Raw genomic sequence first — 25,492 nt, 5'->3', positions numbered from 1 at the left:
TAAGCAGAGCTTAAGCAGGGCGTGCGCAGCATGTAAGCAGAGCAGAAGCGGCGCGCATCCATTTTCCTTTCACACTGGAAGCGTTTGTCGTGCGCAGCTGAACCGCAGCTTGTGTACTTCCAATATAGACAAATATTGTTCATTCAGTCACGCATTTCAGGTGTTCTCCAAGAACTGTCTGTCATGTGCTTTGATTTGTGATATGTTGTATGTTGTAGATTTAAGTAGCAAATTAGAAACGCTAAAATATTGAATATATTTTTAGACAAAGATCGTCTTAATGATTACCAGTTAGGTTTATGATAATTATAGCAACAGTTTTTCAATAACGAAAAGAATATGTAAAATTATGGTATTTTGGTATTTGTTTTACATTTGTTGCCATGACATGGTTAGATTCATATGATATTTTCATATTTTTTTATGGTGGTTGTCCAACTTTGAGATAATCATCACGTTTATAATGAAACCATTATATTTAAAAACATGTTAAAACATATCATATAAAAATATAATTTGTTAGTACTACTGTAAATCTATATTAAATAATTATAGGATCTCCTTCAGTACTTTCAGAATCTTCTCTTTTAAAAAAGATTTTATTTCTGTATTTTAAAATGTTTTATAATAACATTTTAATGGCAGTAGTATGTTTATTTATTCTTGTATATATCAAAACAAGCAGAAAATAGTACAAACTTTGCTTACGTGATTGTTTTGAACAAGTATAGGCTAACTTATAGACATTATCTCCAACCAAATGCATTATTTTTGCCGGTGAGCCTTTTAAACCGTGATTGTGATACATGATTTTATGGATAACTTGTTATTTTTCGTGTGAATCAGGTCAGATTTGATCAAGAACGATGCACTGTGGCTTTAACCCAGCGTAAGCGGCGCAGCAAAAATAGACTCGGCGCCAAAACGATCGCAGCACTGACGCTTCTGCTCTGCTCCTGCTACGCGCTGCCGCGCAGTCCCTGCGTGCGGTGTGAATGCTCTAATCTGTTAACATGCGCGCCGAAAAAAATACGCGCTGCTTACGCGTGCAGAAACCTTTTGTCCGCGCTGCCTTCGCCACAGTTCTGACCTAAAGGAGGATGCACGCTGCTGGAGTTATATAGAAATACACTGTTTTAATAATTTTAATGTAATTATTTCAATTGTAGCGGCTTGTTTTTTAGGATTAATCTCCATACTAATCTGCCCTCAGACCCAGCTAAAACGATCAGATCAAAACTGTTATTTTTGACTCTGAGCTTGGAATATTATTTGGATTGAAAGTTTGATTTTGCAGAAAATGTAGGCCTAAATAGTATCAGAAATAAATAAGAAAAATTACACACGTTTGATCGTGTTATGATGATGATGATTTCGTTCTGTTTAAAAAATGAAAAATAAATGATTTTTTTTTTATGAAAAGAGTGCTTATGCTTTAATATTTGTCCGTGAGCGGCCCTGAAAAGCCACTTTTCAACTCAGCCTGTCTACTGTCTATCACATAATGCAGAATACATGTTCGTCTGATGTACCGCTCTGCAAATTAGTCACAATAACGTTTCTTTGCCTTGTATATGAAGCGCAACACTGCACTTCTCGGGTCGGCGGCACCAGCGCGATCCCTTACATTGTGATTACAGAGGAAAGAAATATAAAAGTCTGCTTTATTTTATGTACTTCCACAATAACAACAAAACGTTACAAATTGCCTTTGTAAAAATACAGGGTGCGCTCTGGCAATTTATGTCTCTATGCAGCTTGAAAGGTCTACTACAATAAAAGAATCGAAAACAAAATTGTGTTTATTTAATTCGTATAACTCCAACAAGAGGTAGTGTACAGTCTTTAGTACAAATTTCGTGGCTTGATTCAGCTAAAGATAAAATTTAATAATGTAGCCTATAATAAATAATTTATAATTTGTATATAATCATACTAAGTATCAAGGCCGCCCAGGCATGTTAAATTAATATTCAAGCAATAAGCTCATGTGTTTTACCCACGAACAAAAATACGAAAAATCGAGCTTTTCGCTTTTCCGTTTCTCAAACAAAATGAAATAATAATAATAGGCCACTCAAATTTTTATTATGCTTATTATTATTATTATTATTATTATTATTATTATTATTATTAGGCGTATTATTATTTTATTATAAAATCTTATTTAAGATAATCAAAACTATTAAATCTGAATAATCGACTTTTTGATTGATTTAACAGCAAATCGAAATGCGAGCAGAAATAAATAGAATTCATAATAAAAAAATATAATAATAGGCCTAATAATAATAATAGCTTAATTATTATTATTATTATTATTATTTCGTTTTGTTTGAGAAAAGAAAAAACGAAATTAAGCTAGATTTTATTTTATTTTATTTTTTGTATTTGTATTTATTCTGGATGATGCGATAGACAGTAAAGACAGGTTGAGTTGAAAAGTGGCTTTTCATTGCCGCCCACATAATTATTAAAGCTCTCTTTTTACCCACGGACAAACATACTAAAACTGATTTTTTTTTTCATTAATTTTGTTCATTTTTGAAACAGAACGAAATTATTATTATCATAATACAATCAAACCGTTTGCCATTTCTCTTTTATTTCTTTATGATCGTATTTCAATTTTCTGTAAAATCGAACTTTCATCCAAATAATATTCCAAGCTCAGAGTCGATTATTCAGAAATAACAGTTTTGATCTGATCATCTTAAATCCTCTGGGTCCGAGGGCAGATTGGAGATTAATCCTAATAAACATGCCGCTACAATTGAAACCATTACATTAAAATTATTAAAACAGTGTATTTCTATATAACTCCAGAAACGTGCATCCTCCTTTATGTCCTGTTATATTCCCTATAACAGGAATATCAGATCGTTTTTATGACATAATATGTCGTTATTACGTGAAAAAGATGTCGTTTTTACGAGAAAAGATGTCGTTATAACCACATAGCTGAGTGTGGAAAAAAATATGTGTGTGGCAGCAATGCGTCACCGTATCAATCTGCCAAAACATTTCCCTCAGACTTTAACTTCACGTCTCGAGCTAATGTATGAAAGCCAATTAAACCGGCGCATTATTTTCAGCACTCCCCCCGCTTTAATTCGGGGCCAATAGAAACTTTGTTGTTACATTACGTCAATCCGTCAAAGCACTATAAAAACGCTAACCTAACGTTACTAGGCTAGAATCCACAATGGATAAATATTTAAAAAGGTCAAGTATTGATAATCCCAAATTGGTGCATTGTCATTGTATTTTATATCTGAGCACTATACTTCTTAGCAAACATCTTTTGCACTATTTTCATTGTGTTCCAATGTTTCTGCAGTGTTAATTGTTAAACTGGGTAAACATACTCTCTTTTTATTGCCTGTTACTGCATTGGTGCATTGTCATTGTATTTTATATTTTAGCACTATATTATCCTTATTATCCTTATCAAAAATCCTTTTGAAATTCACTGTGTTCCACTGTGTGGCTGCAGGGTTAATTTTTACTTGTCCCCCACCCCACCTCAAACACACACCAGTTAAACATATATTTTCATAACACATGAAGTCATTCCAAAAAAGTTTGATTCTATCTGTTTATTGCCTGTAATTGCATCAGTGCATTTTCATTGCATTTTAGGACTATACCTATAAAAGCCTTTTGCACTATTTACATTGTGTTCCACTGTGTTCTTGCAGTTCATTTTTACTTGCTCAACCCTTTCCCATCGTTCTCTCTCTCTCTCACACGTGATTTAGCTATTACATTTGTGTTGCGGTTATGAGGGGGTCCTTGGAATTTTTTCTGCCCTATGAGGGGTCCCTATCTCCAGATAGTTTGAGAACCCCTGATCTATTCAACCAATAAACATAGGTTTTGGTCTTTTGAACCACCGATTAGTATGTTTCTTTGCAAATCTGAACAAACGCAAAATGAAAGCAAAGTGCATCTTGCGTGCATGAAAACAAACGCAAAATAACACATTTGCATGACAGCATTCTTTGAAAATGTACAGAAATTTTCACGACAGAGCCCTTTGACATAAAACAAACCAAAAACAAGGATAAAACAGCAGTACATATCGGATAAAGCACTGGAATATAGGCTTTTGGCGTCACTAGGCGATCCCCCGGTAAAATAGATTCCGACGCAGGCTACAGCCAGCAGATCCATCGATTTGGTTGTTATATTATGCAACTAATTATTATATAGTTTGTAAAGATTATTTGCACTATTTTTTCGGTTGCACTCTGTATATTTCTCTCTCATTTTGTGTGAATTTTGTGAATAATTTGGACTGTTTATTTATTTTTTTTGTTGTTGTTGTTGTTGCACAAGACAATTTGTGCAATTTTTCTTGTGCTACTTTCTACACTGTTCGTGTTTATTGTTCATCCTCGGATTAAGAATATATTTATCTGAAAAAGTAACTTATTTTTACTGTTTTGCTATTATATAACACTGTTTCTGCTATGACTTTACTCCTGAAATGTTTTTGGACAGATCTATATAGTCAATAAACTAAATAGTCCTGTTTTTCACTGAAAAGCGCCTATAATAATATTGTAATAAATGGCTATAACTTGCTTGGGGAATGTTATATATAGACAAATTTTATTTGGAAGTGTAAAACACCTAAAAACAAATTTCTAAAGAAAAAAATCCAAACTTCAGGAGTTTTTGTTCGAGTACACATTAAAAAACATCCAATTGTTGCTAGCGTTTTTCCTAAAATTCTGGAAATTCACTAATTTTTTGAGAAAACAGATGGAAAATTGTAATTTTAAATAAGCTAGACATAAAGATCAATTTCTTACGTTTATAATGATATATGACAATTGATGCTGACGGCTAGAATAGGTCTGAAAAAAAACAAAGAACTATACAGGTGCCTCGGGTGCCCCAAAAATGTTCTAGGTCTTTAAGGGCTAATTATTAAAGGATTAATTTAAGATAATTTACTCACCCCCTTTTCATCCAAAATGTACAAATCTTTCTGTCTTTAGTCGTAAAGAAATTATGTTTTTTGAGGAAAACATCTCAGGAATTTTCTCCATATAGTGAACTTCTAGTGCCCGCAACTTTGAACATTCAAAATGCAGTTTAAATGCAGCTTCAAAGTACTCGATGGTATCCGAAACAGCGATGTAGGCCGATTTTAAAGTTGGAGGAGAAAATGAGATGGTCTGAGAGAACCGGAATGCACACAGAGACCAGCATTTGTGGTTAAAAAGTGTATAAATAATAATTTATTTAAGAAAATGACCAATCGTTTTACTAGATAAGACTTCTTCTTGACTGGGATCGTTTAGAGCCCTTTAAAGCTGAATTTAAACTGCATTTTGGAAGTTTAATCTCGCGGGCACTATAGAGGTAAAGAAAATTCCTGAAATGTTTTCTTTAAAAAACATATTTTCTTAACGACTGAAGAAAGAAAGACATGAACATCTTGGATGACAAGGGGGTAAGTAAATTATCTGTAATTTTTTGTTCTGGAAGTGAACTAAACCTTTAAAATGGTCCCTATTGTTATCAATGTTGAAAACAGTTGAAGTATTTTTATATTTTATAATATTTTACCTAATATTTTGTGGATACTTTTTTTCAAGATTCTACAAGAACAGTTCAAAAGAACAGCAATTATTTGTTTCATTTGTAACATTATAAAACATTATAAATGTATCCTTGCTACATAAAAGTATGAATTTCTTCTATTTTCTAATTAGTCTTTTTATTTATTTATTTTATCTTTCTTACAGCAAATTTTCAAATGGTACATCATGGTTTCCACAAAAATACTAAGCTGTACATTTTTGCAATCCTGTTATGAAAATTTGGACATGTCTAAATCTAGTTTTAAATCTGATTAAAAAAAAAATCCTAATGTGTGTGATTTAATTCTTTTTTTAGCAATAAACATTAACCAAAAATAAAAAATAAAAATACACAAGATTAAAAAAAATGAATATATAAATAAAACAGATTTGCACACAAAAAGTGTGCAAATTAAAATTAATTATTAAATGGGTATTTTACATCATTCAATTTAATAGTCGCAAAGACTTAAATACAAATCTTGATACATTTGACATTTAAAATAGCTACATTTGATATGACAAAAAATATCAAATGTACATACAAATGTACAAATGAACATATCTACTTCTCACAACAATGCTAACAACTTCTAATGTTTAAAAAATGTAAATAAAATACAGGACACCTACACTACCAGTCAAAAGTTTTTGAACAGTAAGACTTTAAAATGTTTTTTAAAGAAGTCTCTTCTGCTAACCAAGCCTGCATTTATTCGAACCAAAGTACAGCAAAACAGTACAATTTTGAAGTAGTTTCTACTATTTAAAATATCTGTTTTCTATTTGAATACATTTTAAAATGTAATTTATTCCTGTGCTTTCAAAGCTGAATTTTTAGTATCATTACTCCAGTCACATGATCCTTCAGAAATCATTCTAATATTCTGATTTGCTGCTCAAAAAACATTTATTATGATTATTATCTGAAATAGAAAAATACTGTAACATTATAAATGTCTTTATTATCACGTTTGATCAATTTAGGCATCCTTGCTAAATAGAAAGCAGTCTTTTTAAATAGTAAAAATATTTCATATTATTACTGCTTTTGCTGTATTTTAGATCAAATAAATGCAGGCTTGGTGAGCAGAAGAGAATTCAGTGTGCCACTGAACAGTGGGATATGATAGGAAGGAGTGTCATCCCTCTGTTTAATAACTTTTCTCTTTGCTTCTCACTAGGTTGCTTCTAACGTCTGATCAGAATAAACTAATAAACCATCTCTTTTTTCTCTTATTATTCATCTTCTCTCCCTCCATCTCTCCTGTCAGCGTGTGACTCACAGCAACAACTGAATCAGAGAAGCATTTAAGTGCAGGAACCAATTTTCCCCACCGTATAAAAACCACATGACTACGAGAGCCGAGCAATTACCGGTGACGATGACAGCTTTAGGGTGACGCTCGGGTCGTAAATTTCTCACTTCGCATGCCGTTGGGAGATTTCTACATGCTTTGGATATCGGGACAGACTCCCATAAATCGCAGAAACGTCTATTAGAATTCCCATTCCGGTGTTCCTCTCTCCTAACCCATCTCCTCGCGCTGCCTGGGGAGCTAACCTAGAGCGCTGCTAACGGCGCCGTCGTCATCAGGGTGACTGCTACGGGAAGACGAGAGGGACTGCGAGGAGCTAATTTGCACAGGAAGAGGACAGCGGGGCTGAGGAGGCTGCCGACGATATGCAGAGGAATCGCTGAATGGTCCAGAAAGCAGAGGAGATGACGGAGACGCAGCGGCGAACGTGCTGGAAAATCCACGGAGGAGGACTCGCGAGGCCTAATCAATCAAAGAGTGTGTGCGGTGATTAAAAAGCACTCAGGTGGAATTTGTTACACTGAAGACTTTTCTCTCCTCAAAGGAAGAAAAAGAGCCAGTGAGTGGCAGAAACTGAAATAGGAGCCCAGATTAAGAAGCCTTGGAGCTAATCATTTCAGTGGTCTTCAACACTCCAACCTCATTGTACAAACCGAAAAAAGTAGAGAGAACGAAAAAGCAATGAGACCGCTAAATGGTGTGAAATTTCAAGCGATGCACCATATATTCTGTGACCAAGCATAAAATAGTGATTCTCATGGAAACATGTTGAAAAATACAGAAAAAAGTAACATTATTAAATATTATTGCAATTTAAAATGAAAGTTTTCTATTTTAATATACTTTAAAATATAATTTATTTCTGTGATGCAAAGCTGAATTTTAATCAGCCAACAGTGTTTATTCAAATTAGAAATCTTTTCTAAAAATATAAGTTTATCACTTTTTAAAGTGCCCCTATTATGCCATTTTAAAGGTAGTTAATATTGTTGTAATAGTCTCTTAAAAACAGGTTTGCATGTATGCAAGTTCAAAAAACACTTTAGTTTTCTCCAAAATTAGATTTATTTTTACCCCGTTTCTAAATGATTCGTAAACGACTCGTGTGAAGCAGTTCGAAGAATCAGTCTCTCTAAACCCCTCCTTTCAGTGAGCCCTCACTGCTGTGATTGGTCAGATGGTGCAGTCCTTTTGGATTGGTCTACCGCTACAGCGCAAAACGAAACGCCCATTGGCATAACTGAATGACAGCTGCGGAGACCTGTTAATGCATAGAAAAGATAGCCTCGATTTTACCCTATCAATTCGAGCCGGAGTCTGACGATGAAACGGTTGAAGTGACACATCTACAAGAAACTGTTTTGCAAGCACGACTGGAGCAGGACGTTTCTCAGTGGTTGCCATATGTTAACTGTGGAAAGTGCTTGCAATTTGCTTTTGTAAGCGAACCGGGCACACCTCTACGCTGTGAACTTCAACACTGTACAACCCATAACACTGCGTTAAGCCATCGTTTATCATTATCATTACTTAAACTAATAAGGCAGACAGACAGTCAAGCTGCATCAATCACAATTTTTATACTACATTGCACTCACAGCTGAACAACAGAACTACAGAAACGCAAGTTAGCCGGTTACCAAGACATGTGCGGGGTTGTTACACACCAACGTACACAAAGACGTATTTTGAACGATCGCTAGAAAATACAATTATTAATCATACTTACAGGTAGAAGTTCAGAGGAGCAAGCCGGTCCAAATAAACTGGGCACTGATCCATTTTTTAAAACCAAGCGTTTGGTGAATCTCGCGTTGTAACGTTACTCCCCAAGATTGGAAAAGCAGTCATCAGTAAAATGACGCGAACACAAAACAAGATTGGAATTGTACTGCTGAGGTGTTGTTGAAAAAATTAATGTTAACCACTCATTCTTGGTAGTTTCATCTTTCGGAAGGGCATATAAAACAAATTCACTCTCACAGCGCAGGGCGTCTTCTTGACATGATGTAATCCACGTGAAAATGGTAGGCCTACTGTTTGTGGGCGGGCAAGTTGTTCGCGAAATTGAACGTGGGCGGACATTACGCAAATGTGTAGCTCGTGACGTGTGGCCGTTACAGAAAAAAGATTCGAATTGCTGACGACTCGTTTAGGCGAATGTGAGCCGACTCTTTTTTTTGTTAGACAAAAACTTTATTTATAGTGCACTGTCGGCGTCACAACTTTGCAGATAGTTTATGTTCACATACAGCTACATGACACACTACATGAAATATCATATTTGAAAAGGCATAATAGGGGCACTTTAACAATTTAACACATACTTAAATTAAAAATATGAATTTCTTTTAAAAGAATGAAAGAACTAAAATTACTGACACTAAACTTTAAATGGTATTGTATACTGTTACAAAAGATTTCTATTTTAAATAAACGCTGTTCTTTTTAATTTTTATTCATCAAAGAATCCTGAAAAAGTATTACAAGTTTCCAAAAAATGTTAAGCAGCACAACTGTTTAAAACATTATTTAAAAAAATAAATAAGTAAAAAATCAGCATCATGTGACACAGAAAACTCAGCTTTGATCACAGGAATAAATTCTGTTTTTTAATGTATATTAAATTAGAATTTTTACAATATTACCATTTTTCCTGTATTTTTTTAATTAAAAAAACAGCCTTGATGAGCAGAAAACACTTCTTTAAAAACACTAAAAATCTTACTGATTATATATATATATATATATATTAAATATATTAATATATATTTTTAATTAAAATATTTGCTTTAACTTCACAGTAATGAGAATGAACATATATATATATATATATATATATATATATATATATATATATATATATATATATGTATGTATATGTATATATATATATATATATATATATATATATATATATATATATATATATATATCATATATCATATAAGTTATATCATTATATATCATTTCTTATTTCTTTCTTTTATCTTCTGCCTGAAATACAGTGAAAAACAAAAAGGTGTAGAAACAATTTCTCTCAAAACACACTCAATCTTTGTTTTATAATAACTTAAAAACAACGTAAAACTGGTTTCCTTTTTCAGTTTAAGATATGATGCTGTTAACATGTAGTTTTGTGAAAATAATTCAAAAGTAGGCTACACTGCATCTCAAATGGTAAACATAAAATAATACAGTAAACTAAAAAAAAACACATTGCCTAAATGAGCTATTATTCCATTTAAACTTGGAAAATGATCTGGTAGAGTAAGTACTAAGTGACATTATAACGGCACTTACTTCTCATTGGTGGAGCTGGCCTTCCTCTGGCAGAACATGGACAGGGAGGAGGAGCCAGGCACTACTTCTTGCTTGATTTCCCACGCTGCCAGATTACTGGGCTTCACCACCATGAAATTAATGCCTTCCCCATACTGGACTCTAAGGAAATCAAGAACACAGAATTTCAACACCCTAAACAACACTCCCATAAACTAATTCACTTAATATAACTTCATACACAAATTATGCTCAAACACACATTTTTGTTTTTCATTTGTAAAATGCAGCCCCTTAATGATAACATATTGCTTTTTTATTACCTGTTTAATAAATAATCAGCCACTAGCAGGTATAAAATCTCTAGCAGATGACTCACATTAATATTTAGTGTTAATTCCACATCCAAATTTAGAAAAGCAACCACACGGGGGTGTCTATCACACTCTTTCAAGAGTTTAAAGTGCTAGAACTGTGGAATAAAATACCTAATACATTAGTTAACTATAAAACACTTCTGTTCTTAATAGTAGGAAGCATATACTGTAGTATACAAGTATAGTAAAATGTAAATGAGGATATGTGCATTTTTTATTGATAAACTTCTGTCCTCTGGACTTGTCTGCTGACTCATCTATTCCTCACCTTGGCAAGACACTGCTGACTTTTTTTAACACACACACACACACACACACACACACACACACACACACACACACACACACCACCACCACCACATCTGCCTTTCAATGGCCTTGGAAACATCAGAGGTGAGATTTCTTAACTTAAACAACACTGCCAGGTTTTCTCAGCTTCCTTTATTCTCAAGGTTTTTCATTACTATTTATTCAGAGTCTGTTATCAGTGATTTGGCTGATGACTGTAAGGATTTTCCAATCAAAATGCAAACAAGAGAGAAAAACACTGATTCATGATTACTGTATGATTACTATTAAAAAGATCTGTTTTTTTATGAGTTTGGTCTCCACACATTCAGTAAACAGTGTGTATAAATTTGCAAACAAACAAATGTACAGTTTAAAAATCCATATATGGTGTGGTAATGAGACTTACTTTTAGTGGTTCAAAAGTAAACCGAACAATTGGCCATGTTGTGTCTAAAATGTAACCTACTTGATATTATAAATTATACCTGTCTGTTTTTCTCACACAAAGACATTCTCAGTTCCTGAGTCAGATTTATGTTGCCTAGCCACCTCATATTTGTGAGGAGAAAGCAGGTGATGTAAATAGGTTTTTGTGGTAAAAGAACATGACCTTTAATGGCCAGAGACAGAGATTCATTAGAAGTAAACATATGAGTCTGCTCTGTTCTCCACATAATTAATTACACCTCTGTATCCATGAATTAAAGGAGGAATAGCACAATAAAGTATCTTTCTTCGAAACACCTTGTTGAAAGGAAAACAATTCAACATGCACATGTGCTAAAAAGCTGACTAAAAGAGGCTGTAAATATCAAAAGTAACAAACACTAATAAATACAGTAGTGCTACTTCTGTTACTTTAACTGGCTAACCCACAGTACAAAATCAAAATACATTACCATATACAAAACCGTAGAAATATTCCTAAGAAGTTCATTCAGAAATATCTAAGCAACTGCAATTTCTCTGAAAATGTACGTGGGAAAAGTTGTATGTGAGTTACAAGCTTATAACGGTTCAATGTCATATTCTTATTGTAAAATAACCTTGAGCTTGAGAAATATATAAATGCAAGTACTTATTCACTACAATATATGTGGATTAGCCATTGAGCTCTATGAGTTCTTTACTCCAACACAGAATTGATTCTATGCTTCCTGAGACACTACGGATCGAGAGTCAACTTCAAATGTTCAGTATGAGAGATTATCTTGATTATCAAACTATCACAAAAGAGACTTATTAGCTAGCTAGCTGAGGATTTTGATGTATTCCAGTGACGCAAATCTTTTGACAAAAATAATTATGTACTGATTTATTTAGTGACTCTTTCTGTAGGTTACATCATTACAACAGCAGGAGGCGCCCATCTAAGTGTGGAAATTTTTTAAGTCAATGAATCATACACTCAGCAGATCATCAAATTTGATTCATAATATCAATCAAAATACTGTTTAATGGAATAGTTGACCCAAAAATTTAAATATGCTGAATATTTACTCACCCTCAGGGCATCCAAAACATAGATGAGTTTGTTTCTTCAGAGAAATTTAGCATTACATCACTTGCTCACCAATGGATCCTCTGCAGTGAATGGGTGCCGTCAGGATGAGAGTTTAACCCCTTAGCGTTCCTGTCAAACTTAACTCAATGCAAAACGTTCCGCCGGTGGAACGTTGGAACACTAAGGGGTTAAACAGCTGATTAAAAACATCACAATAATACACAAGTAATCGACACAACTCTAGTCCATTATAATAGATTCATAATAATGCTTCTTTAAGCAAAAAACATCTAAATCTACTGATATATTTGTTTAGAAGTGTTTGATCAGCGCATATTTCTATCCTGATTCAGAAAAGATTACTTTTTCACTGGAGGGTAGATTTTTTACAAACACTCAGCTTTTCTATTTACAAGACGTCAGTCGATGGACTTGAGTTGTGTCGATTACTTGTGGATTACTGTGAAGTTTCTATCAGCTGTTTGGACTCTATGAACTGGTGAACAACTGATTCAATGCTTAATTTCCTCCAAATCTGTTCTGATAAAGAAGCAGACTTACAGTTGAGGTCAAAAGTACACTTTGCAGAATCTGCAAGATGTTAATTGATTTACCAAAATAAACAGGTTCATACAAATCACGTGTAACTTTTATTTAGTACTGACCGGAATAAGATATTTCACATAAAAGACGTTTACATATAGTCCACAAGAGAAAATAATAGTTGAATTTATAAAAATTACCCCATTCAAAAGTTTACATACACTTAATTCTTAATACTATGTTGTTACCTGAACTGTTTCCAACAATGATTGTATGATTTTGAGATCCATATTTTCACACTGTGGACAACTAAGGAACTCATATGCAACTATTTGTAATGCAGGACTTAGGGAAGCGTTGAAGATCCAATTGCTAACTTTATTGAACAGATCGTTGTCAAACAGGCAGGGTCAAAACACCAGCAAACAGGTACATGAAGGCAAGACAAAAGCGTAATCCAATAGACAGGCGTGGGACAAAATCCAAATGAGCAGTCCAAAGTAGCAAATTAAACAAAACAATGAAACAAGTAAAAACTATGACTACGAAACAAAACCGTGGCAAAAACAAGGCAGTGAGACAGGAGAGTCCGCTACAGCAAAACAATACTTCGCAGAGCCTGTTTGGTTTAGGCCCTGCTTAAATGGCCACCAAACAGGATGTTACCAACGAGGCAGCAGAGGGAGCAGCAACAGTCAGTTCATGGGTAAGGGCTCCCTCTGCTGGCTTGGCATTACACTATTACAGAAGGTTCAAACACTCACTGATGCTTCAGAAGAAAACACGAGCTGGGGGTAAAAACTTTTGAACAAAATGAAGATGTGTAAATAATTCCCTTTTTTTTACCTAAATATCCTATTTTCATTCAGTATTCATTTTATTATTTAATACTCCCCTTCAAAAGCTACAAAAGATACTTAAATGTTTTGCAGAAGACAAAATATGTTGCATTTACCCTGATCTTCAAAAGTTTTCACCCTTCTGTAATAGTTGCACTGAGTCATTGTTGGAAAGGGTTTAAATACACAAAAATGCTGAAAAAGCAAAGAATTTGTGGGACCTGAAGGATTTTTCTGAAGAACAGTCTGCAGTTTAGCTGTTCAGGGCAAACAAGGAACTCATAAACAACTATCACCAAACACAGATGTGGATCATTCAGGTAACAATATAGTATTAAGAATTAGGTGTGTAAATGTTTGAATGGGGTCATTTGAATAAATTCAACTACTATTTTTCTCTTGTGGACTAAATGTAAACGTCTTTTATGTGAAATATCTTATTCCGGTCAGTACTAAACAAAAAACAACATGTATTTTGTATGATCCCTCTTATTTTGTTAAAATAATTAACATTTTGCAGATTCTGCAAAGTATATTTAACATTTTGACCGCAACTGTATTTACTATTAAAATTTTATTTTTTTTTGTGTGTGTGTGAACTATTCCTAAACACAAACATCTAACATTGCCTTCTTAAGAATCAAGAAAATTGATTTGCATCCACTTTTTAAATTCTGAAATCTGAGTCATTTCCATACATTCCATAAACGCCACAACTCTACTTAAATGAAGCATATTTTTCAGTTTCTAAACCTCTTGTTTTAGGACCTTTTGAGAACAGGAACATCTGGGTAAAACAGCCTGCTTCCACAGAGTCACAACACAGCTGCTGCTCAACTCTTACGTAACTACTCAGCTATTGTGTAACAACTAAAAAAAGGTTTTTATCTTTTCAAGCATGTTTGAACAAGCATTAGCATATGTATAACATTTCGTTATTCATTACGTAACAAATAAAATCAGATTCCTAATGTTTCTATCATGATGTTAGGGAAGATCGGAGTTGGTAACTAAAAGGTAGTAGGTTCAAACTTCGAAAGCTAGTGAATCATCCGCCATCGTGTCCTTGAACAAGGCACCAGGATGCTCCAGGGGGTGTCAGCCAAATGAATAAATGTTAATGTAATATATCTCAGGCCAGTGATCACATGGTTTCTAATATAGAAGTCACATGGCATGAGTCCTATTATCATTACAAATACAGCCACAGTAAAGTGCCATTATTAAAGATCAGAAATCGACCGTCACTGTATCATTTACCAGAAAACACACATGTGCATAAATACATTGTTGCTGCCAATTGATATTTTGGTTCTCAAGACCACAATGGAAAAGCACCGTGGTGGTGAGCATAACAACGAGAAAGGTCATGCATTTGCGTGTGTGTGTAAGAGTGGACACCGCACAGGAAGCATTCAGGTCTGCAGGCCAATCCAATTGGCATTTAATTAACTGGGGACTCAGATCAGGGAGTTTACCCTTCTAAATCAATCCCCTATCCCGAGACTAAACGCTCACACACGAACAAACACACATGGTGGATTACACAGGTGGATTAGCAGGGTTTGTCTGGCATTGTGTCGGTTGGAGATGAGTTTGCAGATCGTGGCGTAAAGGGCGACGCAACCTTTGCACCAAAACAAACAGCCATGTCATTGCATGTGTGTGCCTGTGTGATAGAGAATAATGCATATCAGCTTGCCGTCATTCTGCAGTTAGACTGAGGATGGACCACATACACATAGCAAACAGTGGGGAATAATCAAACATTAAATCAAATGATAATATTTGTTGCCGTTGATAAACCTCTGATCTGGCTGCATTTGCACCTTCATTTGCTCTGCTAAAAAACCTAGTCAGATCTCATTTTTTGGAATCACAAGTGCTCTTCTGACTGTTTATTTAAAAGAAAGCAACCTACCTATTAAGATGCCACCTGAAGAAAAAATGGAATGAAGCATTGTATACTTTACAGAAAAGCCAGTCCCATAACGCGTTGCAATAAGCTTGGTGAATAAATCTATTACAAAGCATTTCATTACTAAAAGGTATTGATTAAAAAAATTGTTCAGTGCAATTTAAAATAAATTATTTTACCCAGTATTTGTCTGCTATGTATTCTGATGCTTATAAGAGAGCTACATGCTAACGATGAAATCTAGTGAAACCAGCTGGGAGTCTCTCTGTTTGTGTGCAGTGCTAGGTAGAGCAGGGCTGCACAATGTATCGAAATAAAATCAGCATCACGATATGGCTTAGTGTGATTATCGTGTTAATTAAATAAATATATCCCCTGCAGATTTGCAAATCTCAAGCTGACAGTTTAACAGCTGAGCCCAAGCCTTCATTACTAATTCAAAAACATCACTTTTAAAACTATTAGTGAATGAATGTTAAGTTAAAACGTTAAAAGCTTGTATAACTGTAATAAAAGCTTACTGTATTATGTAGAGTCGAATATTATGAGAGAGATGAACTGAGCGAGTGTGATTCCCTGCATCTGATACAGCATTTATTCTTCAATTCAATCTCATATTCACAATAAAACATTAGTTTGAATGTCTACTGAGGAAAGCGATATCTTTGTTGTACTATCTAACAAATATATACATAGGAAAACTGAGGTAATTGTTCAAAACTATTTAATTTATGGTTACTGGTTTGGATAAAAGTGTGAACAAATTGTTCAACCCTAAAAGCGTGCTTCTCACTTAAAAGAGTCTCCAGAGTAAAAAGCCATTTTTAAGCTTTTGAAATTATTTTTATTCTATGCAGATGCACTTTTTTACAAAATCATTCCAATCGTTCTAGAATGATTCATTCTTTCCAAATAGAGGTTTTGAAATCATCTGGTAAAAATGTCTGTATTTTTCTTTTCTTCAAATATTGCAAGAAAAAAAATATTGCACTTTCTATTTTTTTCCAATATCATCCTGGAATAAAGCAGAGCGGGTCCAGCATCATCCCATTCAGAAGAAAATGACTGCTTTTTTAGTGATTCAAAGACATAATTTCTTAAACAAATTACTCTTATGAGCTGTTTTTTAATGAACAGTTCAAAAAGATGACTTAACATTTCAAATACCAGTCTGCACTGTATTACTTACAGCATTGGCAGAGAGAGTATTTCTTTTATACTTATTCAAAATACAGTAGGAGTTTTAACAGAAATAAAGCCAAATGATTCAGAATCAAATCAAAAGCTTGTGAATGAAACTGAATCTTCACTGATTACAGAACACTCCAAATCAGCCACTTGATAGTTAGGACACTGGCTACGCAGGCAGTGGGCAGCAAGTTGGTCGCTAGGTTTTGGCACAGAGCTATTGTGTTGATCTGAGATTGGCACTCTCACTCTGATACATATGGATTTAAAGCACAGAGCTTCATATCTGGGGCCGTCTGCTGCCCAGTGCCAACACGGGGGCGGGCTCTGACAGGAGCAGCCCAGCGTAAAAGTGTCCCTGAGACTCAAACCCCTGTCTGGACCAGTGTTTGAGTGACAGGAGCAGGACATGAGCTCTGAGAGGCGCCTTGGCAACCCTCATGGTCCCCGTGGCAACCTCGTATTCCAAAGGATTCTTATTGGCTGGCCGTGACAGTTCCAAATGCCACAGGGGCCAGTCTGAGATGCCAGGTCTTTATCACTCGTCCTTCAGGGAGAGAAAGAAAGAGGATGTCAAAGATATATATACATTTTTTTTTCTCCTTTTATGTTTTTTATAACAGTACAATGCTAGATTTAATAAACTATACTCTATCCAATCTTTCTTGTCACCTTCTTTCTCTCTCTTTACTCGTCTGGCCCATCTCTGTCCCTCTCAACAGGGAAGGCAGGAGTATTTAGAGATCTCTACATCGTCTTAAGAGCGCGATCATTTTGACACAAGAGCACACAGACATCCTGAATTCATTACACTACTAAATTATGCATGGCCGTCTTCTATGCTCTGACAAACTCACAGTGTCATGCTCATTCACAACTCTCTCCTGAATAGAGGCTAATCCAACCAATCGGAGCCAAGCTTCTAAAAAAAGATGCCCCTCACATAGTGCCCATCACAGCGATGTTGCCCTACAGACAGTGGTTAACAGCTATACAAATAAGCCATCTTCCTAAAGACATACAGCATTTTAATAAAGGAGTAGAGAGGAGGGATAATGTGACAAGAAGTCTCTTATGCTCATCAAGGCTGCATTTATTTGATCAAAAATACAGGGAAACAAAAAAAAAGTTTTGTTGCAGCATCATGTTAAACTGCTTTAAATTAGTTTTTCCCCACATCAATTTACACTCCATACACCATAATAATGTCAAAGCAAAAACCAGATTTGCAAATTTTACAAATTTGACAAAAAAACACTGAAATAAGTACATTGCATAAGTATTCATACCCTTAACTCAGTACATAGTTCAAGCACCTTTACAGCCTCAAGTCTTTTTGGGTATGATGTGACAAGCTTTGCACATCTGCATTTGGCAATTATCTGCCATTCTTTGCCTCACCTTTTCACCTCTCAAGCTCTGTCAGCTTGGATGGGGGCTGGCAGACATTTTCTAGAGTCCTAGGTGTTCCAATCATCTTCTATTATGGATAATGGAGGCTACATGCTTCTGTGAACCTTCAAAGCAGCAGATTTTTTTCTGAACTTTTCCCTAGATGGGGGGGCGCACAAGTAGCAGAAAAATAAGTATAAAAACGTAAACAGCCAAAGGACGTCACTTAGAATGGGAGATGGATCGGTGTGTGAAAGAGAAGATAAAACCATAGATGAATTCGCACAGACCCAGGCAGGTGCTGGTCATTCAAAAGCTCAATGCAGAAATTTTGACGAGGTATAATTGCTCTCGGCTTCAAAGTTAAAATGATTTGCAACTGTCGCTTTGTCGCGTCCAGCAGAGATGTCACTGACACTGCACTCCGCTGAACTGCGGCATTCTGGCGCCTCAGTCTCGGTATACTGTACAACAGCATACATTCACAAATGATAACTCAGCGGCAGAGTTCCACTCAACGCAGGGGCGTAATTTCCACTTGGGGCTTTTTAAAAATCCTGTTTGTGTCCTCCTACTTTCAAATGGTTTCGTAAAATTAATGTCTTGTATTGTAGAATACATGCACAGCGCCGCTGATTCGCACGATCGTTAAAATGAAACCAAAAGTAAAACGCGCACACGCATTCAAAGCAATTTTTATACCCCACGTTTAGAGATCGACTCCCCAATGCACGCAAATTAGGCTACATAAAATATCTAGGCTGTTATTAGTATTGGGCTATAATCAGTTGTGTAGTTTTCTATAGCTCTGCATCATGATGGGAAAATTCGATCTCTATTTGCACTTTGAATATTGAAACAGTAGCCTACTTTGATTATGGCTGCATTTATTGCCTACACGACTAAGAAAGAACTGTGTCGTTTATTTTTTGTTATTTATACTGGCTGCCTGTAATTTAAACCGCTGTACTTACAATAGAGAAAATTAGCTTGTTTGTGTACTCATATTTTCATTCATTCCTGTCCCTTGTTTAAGGCGTAAAATAAATATATAAAAAAGGCTCTCAGAATTAGCCCATTTGCTTGAAAAACATCTGCAATCAGAAGCAGCCATGAAGAATCAAGATCGGCACATTACTAAAAATAAATTGGGTGCTCCTATATTTTTTTGGTGCTCCTAACTTTTTGAAGTTGGGAGTACCAGTGCTACCAAGTAAAAAAGTTAATTTCAAGCCCTGCTATGCCTTAGGACAGCATGAAACCCACAAAAAAATAAATAAATAAATAACATAGAGAATTATAATAATAACAGTTATTCTCCCTGTGCTATTTTTTAATGTTTCAAGTGTTGCATGTGTTTTTGTCCTGTAGCTTTTCTTTTTTTTTTTTTTTTTTTAACTAAGCATACATTTTTCATTATGTTTAGTAAAATCATTTATTAGTCTTAGGTGGGATAGGTATTTTCGGGAGGGGGGCGCCAGATTTTGTAAAGGTTTAAAGGGGGGCGCGAGCAAAAAAAAGTTTGAGAACCACTGCCTTAATGCAAGTCTGTCACTGAGCTCTACAGGCAGTTATCTTGACCTCAGGACTTGGTTTTTGACTCAGGATATGCATTTTTTTCAGCTGTTAGACCTTTTCTGAGAGGTGTGTGCCTTTCTAAATCATACTCATTCAAATGAATTTGCCACAGTTTAACTCCACTCGAAGTGTAGCAACATCTAGAAGCAATATGAATGCTCCTGATCTAAATTTCGAGTTTCCCAGAAAAGGGTATGAATACTTATGCAACAGGATCTTTTCAGTTTTTTATTTTTAATAAATTTGCACAAATGTTAAAAACCTATTTTTTGCTTTCCATTATGGAGTAGGGAGTATAGATTGATGTGGGAAAAAAGTAATTTAAAGTAGTTTAACATAAGGCAGCAACATAACAAAATGTGAAAATAAATGAAGGGGTATGAATAATTTCGCAAGGCACTGTATATTTATATACACTATATATAAATTATTGTAACATATTGATTTATTATTAGAATGATCAGTGTTGGAAACTATTCCAAAATATTTTTTTGGAACCTGTGATACTTTTTTCAGGAATATTTAAGGAATAAAAAATAAAAAAGAATGGCATTTATTCAAAACAGAAATCTTTTCTAATAATGTAAAGGTCATTGCACACGAGTCCGAAATTTTCGTCCGTCATAAAAAAGGAAGACAAATACAAAAAAAAGAAAATTTCTGACTCAGCGTGTATGACCTTAAGTCCTTGCTATCACTTTTTATCAATTTAACACTTACTTGTTGAATAAAAGTATTATTTCTTTAAAAAAAAGAAAGAATAAAAAACTTTTGAATGGTAGTGTATATTGTTAGAAAACATTTCTATTTTACATAAATGCTGTTCTTTAATCCTGAAAAAGTATCACAGATTCCAAAAAAAATTAAGCAGCACAAATGTTTCCAGCACTGATAATAAATCAGCAAATTAGAATAAATTAGATTTAAAAACCATGCAATATCTTACTGATCCCAAACTTTTGAACGGCAGTGTGTATTTTTTAATTAAAATTACAGTAAAAACAGTAATATTGTGAAATATTATTCCAATTTAATACAACTGTTTTACATTTTAATATATTTTAAAATGTCATTTATTCTTGTGACGTAAAGCTGATTTTTCATCAGTCATTACTCTAGTCTTTAGTGTTGCATCATGTGCCAAAATGGTGCTCAAGAAACATTGTTTATCATCAATGTTAACTACAGTTGTGCTGCTTAATATTTTTGCGGAAACTGTGATATTATAATTTTTTCAGGATTATTATTATGACATTATGATTGAAAAAAGCTCAAGATAACAGCATTTATTATAACAATATTAAAGTCTTTAGTCACTTTTTTTTGTTAAATGTAATGCATCCTTACTGGAAAAAAACATACTGACCCCTACACTTTTAAATGCTAATGTACATAGCGTAAAATGAACCAAGGTCAGCGCCCCATGGACAGACACCCATGGACCGAGGCTTGCTTTTAATTCTGCTTCAGAAATCTAATGTTTCCCCCCAACAGCGTATTTTTCTTGTACGTCTGTTTCATTTGTGAACCACCGCAATGCTAAATTAATGTTTGCTGAAAAAGGAAAATGAACCATATTAACCTTTTTTCCAGTCATGTGGAAAAAAAAGAAAACTAAGTATAAGACGCTGTGAGCATGAAATAGGAAAAGTACACATGAAACACATTTCCTCCAGTAAATGAAAATAAATTTCCATCAAATTAACTTCACACCCACACTCCCATTTCTCATCTCCAAACCACCAGGTGATCCCTATACAGATAGACCCAAAGGCCCTTTCACTGTGTGTTTGGCTGGGCATGTGATTCTTCTACTTTTTAATTTTGTGTATGTAACCACGTGTGTGTGTGTGCCCCAATCAAAGATCTCTGTAGGGAACTCCCATTAGCAGTAATATTACAATATGCCAGCTTAGTTGTGTATATAAATCTTTAATTTTAGGCATGGTACAAACTCCATGCTGTGGATGATGTAAAACACTTTCTGTGTCCTAACTAATGGCAGCTCACCGAGAAATGACTGGAACTCAGCCCTTCTTTTCTGTTCATAGGTGCCACAACCATTACTTCTTACTTAATTTATCACTGCCTATTATCTTAAGGCTGTTAAAAAAAATAAAACTAATTAAAAACTGCACATATTGAGTAAAAATAATACTACCAATCATTTAAAAAGCACATATACACCACCAGTCAAAAGTTTTTGAACAGTAAGTCTCTTCTGCTCGCCAAGCCTGCATTTATTTGAACTGAAGTACAGCAAAAACAGTACAATTTTAAAATAGTTTTACTATTTAAAATAACTGTTTTCCATTTGAATATATTTTAAAATGTAATTTATTCCTGTGATTTCAAAGCTGAATTTTTAGCATCATTACTCCTTCAGAAATCAATCTAATATTCTGATTTGCTGCTCAAAAACATTTATTATTATTATTTTTATGTTGAGAACAGCTAGGTAGATTTTTTTCAGGTTTATTTGATGAATTGAAAGTTCAGAAGAACAGCATTTATCTGAAACAGAAATCTTCTGTAACATTATAAATGTCTTCATCATCACTTTTGATCGATTTAAAGCATCCTTGCTAAATAGAAGTATTAATTTCTGTAATTTCTTTGCCAAAAATGTTTTAAATATTGATAATAATAATAATAATGATGATGATAAATGTGTTTTGAACAGCGAATAAGCATATTAGAATGATTTCCGAGGGATCGTGTGACACTGAAGACTGGACCAATGATGATGAAAATTTAGTTTTGATCACAGGAATAAATTACATTTTAAAATATATTCAAATTGAAACCAGTTATTTTAAATAGTAAAAATATTTTACAATTTTTTTGCTGTACTTTGGATTAAATAAATGCAAGCTTGGTGAGCTTCTTTCTTTAAAAAACTGAAAATCTTACTGTTCAAAAAAATTTGACTGGTAGTATATATATACATTATTTTAGCTAATATCAAATATCTGGTTTAAAAAAAAAACGGAGGAAAATTCAGAATTTTTGGCAGAACAAAAAAAAAAATACAGCCAATGGGATAAAATAATAAACTCAATTTAAGTCCTAACATAATACAATTTTGCTTTTCAGGAAAATCTACATTCTAAGAATGTTTAGATATTTGTACTGGAAATTAAGACTGATGAAAATCATAAATGGAAGTTTGTTTGTTTTTTTGTAAGAATATTGCTTATGACTAAATCTGTTAAACAATGTTAACAAACTGACCTTTTAGTTTTACCAATAAACGTAAAGTCCTCATTTAACGAAATGTAGTTAACTGCTGAATGGCTGAACATCATCTCTCTCCCTCTCTCTGCCCGACAAATTGTTTGTTCTGCAACTTTATGACAAGGATTAGTCAATGAGAAAACACGACGGCATTTTAAGGAGACCAGCGTTAATGATGGCACTAACAAGGAGAGGTGGAGAGCTCTGCTCAGAGCAGGACGATTAGCCCTCTGAGGAAGTGCAAAGGCATAATTATGCATTCTATTATGCAAAAAGTAGTTACAGGGGACTTTAACACCAATTAGGGAATCATTGCTGCTGAGTGGATGACTCCCATCTGAGGATAAACTGGAGTGCGAAGGAAAGAAATAATCAGAGGGAGGATGGATGAAACTGGAGGAGAGGAGGAGAAAGTTAGTGGAGAGTTCAGTACTGCACCAAACACACAGTCCTGCGGTCAAGGAGAACTGCAAATGAGGTGCAAGAACGAGCCCAAGGGAACGGTATTCGCTGATGCCGCTGTTAGACAGTGTCACCTACTGTAAGAAAAATGACTGATTCATAAACTATTTAATCTCACATTTGAATATCTCCCATCGCCTCCTCTGAGAAAACACCCCTTTTTCATTGTCTTTAGTGTGTGTGTGTGTGTGTGTGTGTGTGTGTGTGTGTGTGTGTGTGTGTGTGTGTGTGTGTGTGTGTGTGTGTGTGTGTGTGTGTGTGTGTAAATGTGCGTCCTTACATTTAGTAAGGAAATAGTGATGGAGTCTAAAAAAAAATAGGTGTTGGACAGAAAGACAAGAGTGAAAAAAGCAGGAGGAGGGCTGAAGTGAAAGGATGGGGCCACACGCAGGGGGAGAATGAATGTCATCCAAGGCTTTGACCTTTTTGAATATCATAACACACAAACAAACTAACTCATGAGAATTTGCATGAGAGCGGAAGAGGGCTTCTCTCAGCTGTAACGCAGGGCTCGTTAAGAAGACAGGTGGTTTGTTCACTCTGACACACACACACACACACACACAGACACACACATCTGTCCAATATGCTGTTGACAGATAACAGCACGCTCACCTCCTCTGTAAATACCTCGCAACACCTCTTTGCTGCTCACGTTAACAGGGAACTGTAATGCTAACGTCATCACAGAAGTACTGAGGAAACGGTTCTTTGAGTTTTTGGTTTGAAATGTAAACAATGCATTGAAAGGAATGTTGCACAGATACAGCACCATCCATACAGTACGTTTAAGAAGATTTTTTTAAACTTATTCTTTAATTTAAAGAAATTCTTCTATGTATTCGATAAGCACAATAAAGTTACAAAAGATTTCCATTTTCAATAAATCTTTTTTTTTTTTATTCAAATAATCTTAAAAAATGTTATCAGTTTAGACAAAAAATTACAAAACTGTTGTCTGATAAAACAAAATGTTTCTTGAGCACCAAATCAGCATATTAGAATGTTTTCTGAAGGATCATTTGGCTGCTGAAAATTCTATTTCACAATTCAGTCACAGAAAAACTATTAACATTCCCAAACTTTTAAACAGTACTGTATGTTTTTTCTGAATGAATGAAAAATCAATTTTTTTATTTAGCAAGGGTGCTTTAAATTGATCAAGTGATGATAAAGACATTTATAACGTTATAAAAGATTTCTATTTCAGATAAATGTTGTTCTTTTGAACTTTCTATTCATCAAAGAACCCTGAAAAAATTCTACTCAGCTGTTTTCAACATAATAATAATAATAATAATAATAATAATAATAATAATAATAATAATAACAATACATGGTTTTTTAGCAGAATATTAGTATTAATTTTTAAAGAATGATGCTAAAAATTAGCTTTGAAATCACAGGAATAAATTACATTTTAAAATATATTCAAATAGAAAACAGTTGTTTAAAATAGTAAAACTATTTCCAAATTGTACTGTTTTTGCTGTACTTTGGATCAAATAGTGGTTAGCAGAAGAGACTTATTAAAAAAAACACAAAAAACGTGTGACTATATATATATATATATACAGAATTCAAATATCTGGTTTAAACAAAAAGAAAAAAGGGGGAAAATCTGATTTTTTTTTTTATATTCCAAAAATTCAGATTTTCCCTTTTTCTTTCTTTTTAAACCAGATATTGCATTTCTGTATATATATATTAAGTCCTAATTTATTATTAATTTATGAGCGGAAGTATATAAATGAATGAATAAAAAAATAAATAATAAATAAATAAATATATATATATTAGGGGTGGGCATAGATTAATTTTTTAAATCTAGATTAATCTAGATTAAATTTTGGAATTAATCTAGATTAATCTAGATTAAAATGGCTAATTTGAATTCTGCTGAAGGCATTCAGAATATGTGTGCTACCCAAATAATGACTAAAAGTTAGTCGTTGCTTTTAGAAG

The 25,492-nt window shown here is 34.1% G+C and overlaps 1 protein-coding gene across 1 annotated transcript in view; it reads right to left on the bottom strand.

Moving 5' to 3' along the window:
- Positions 1 to 25,492, bottom strand: part of LOC141335203 (transmembrane protein 132C-like) — a 184,154-nt gene that overhangs the window by 116,934 nt on the left and 41,728 nt on the right. The window contains exon 2 of the mRNA XM_073840583.1: positions 10,220 to 10,360. Within this exon, the coding sequence (XP_073696684.1) occupies positions 10,220 to 10,360 (141 nt within the window). The remainder of the gene's footprint in view (positions 1 to 10,219; positions 10,361 to 25,492) is intronic.

This window comes from Garra rufa, chromosome 5 (genome assembly GCF_049309525.1).
Source record: "Garra rufa chromosome 5, GarRuf1.0, whole genome shotgun sequence".
NCBI lineage: Eukaryota > Metazoa > Chordata > Actinopteri > Cypriniformes > Cyprinidae > Garra > Garra rufa.
The sequence above is the reverse complement of the archived record's forward strand: the minus strand, read 5'-3'. Positions and strand labels throughout refer to the sequence as shown.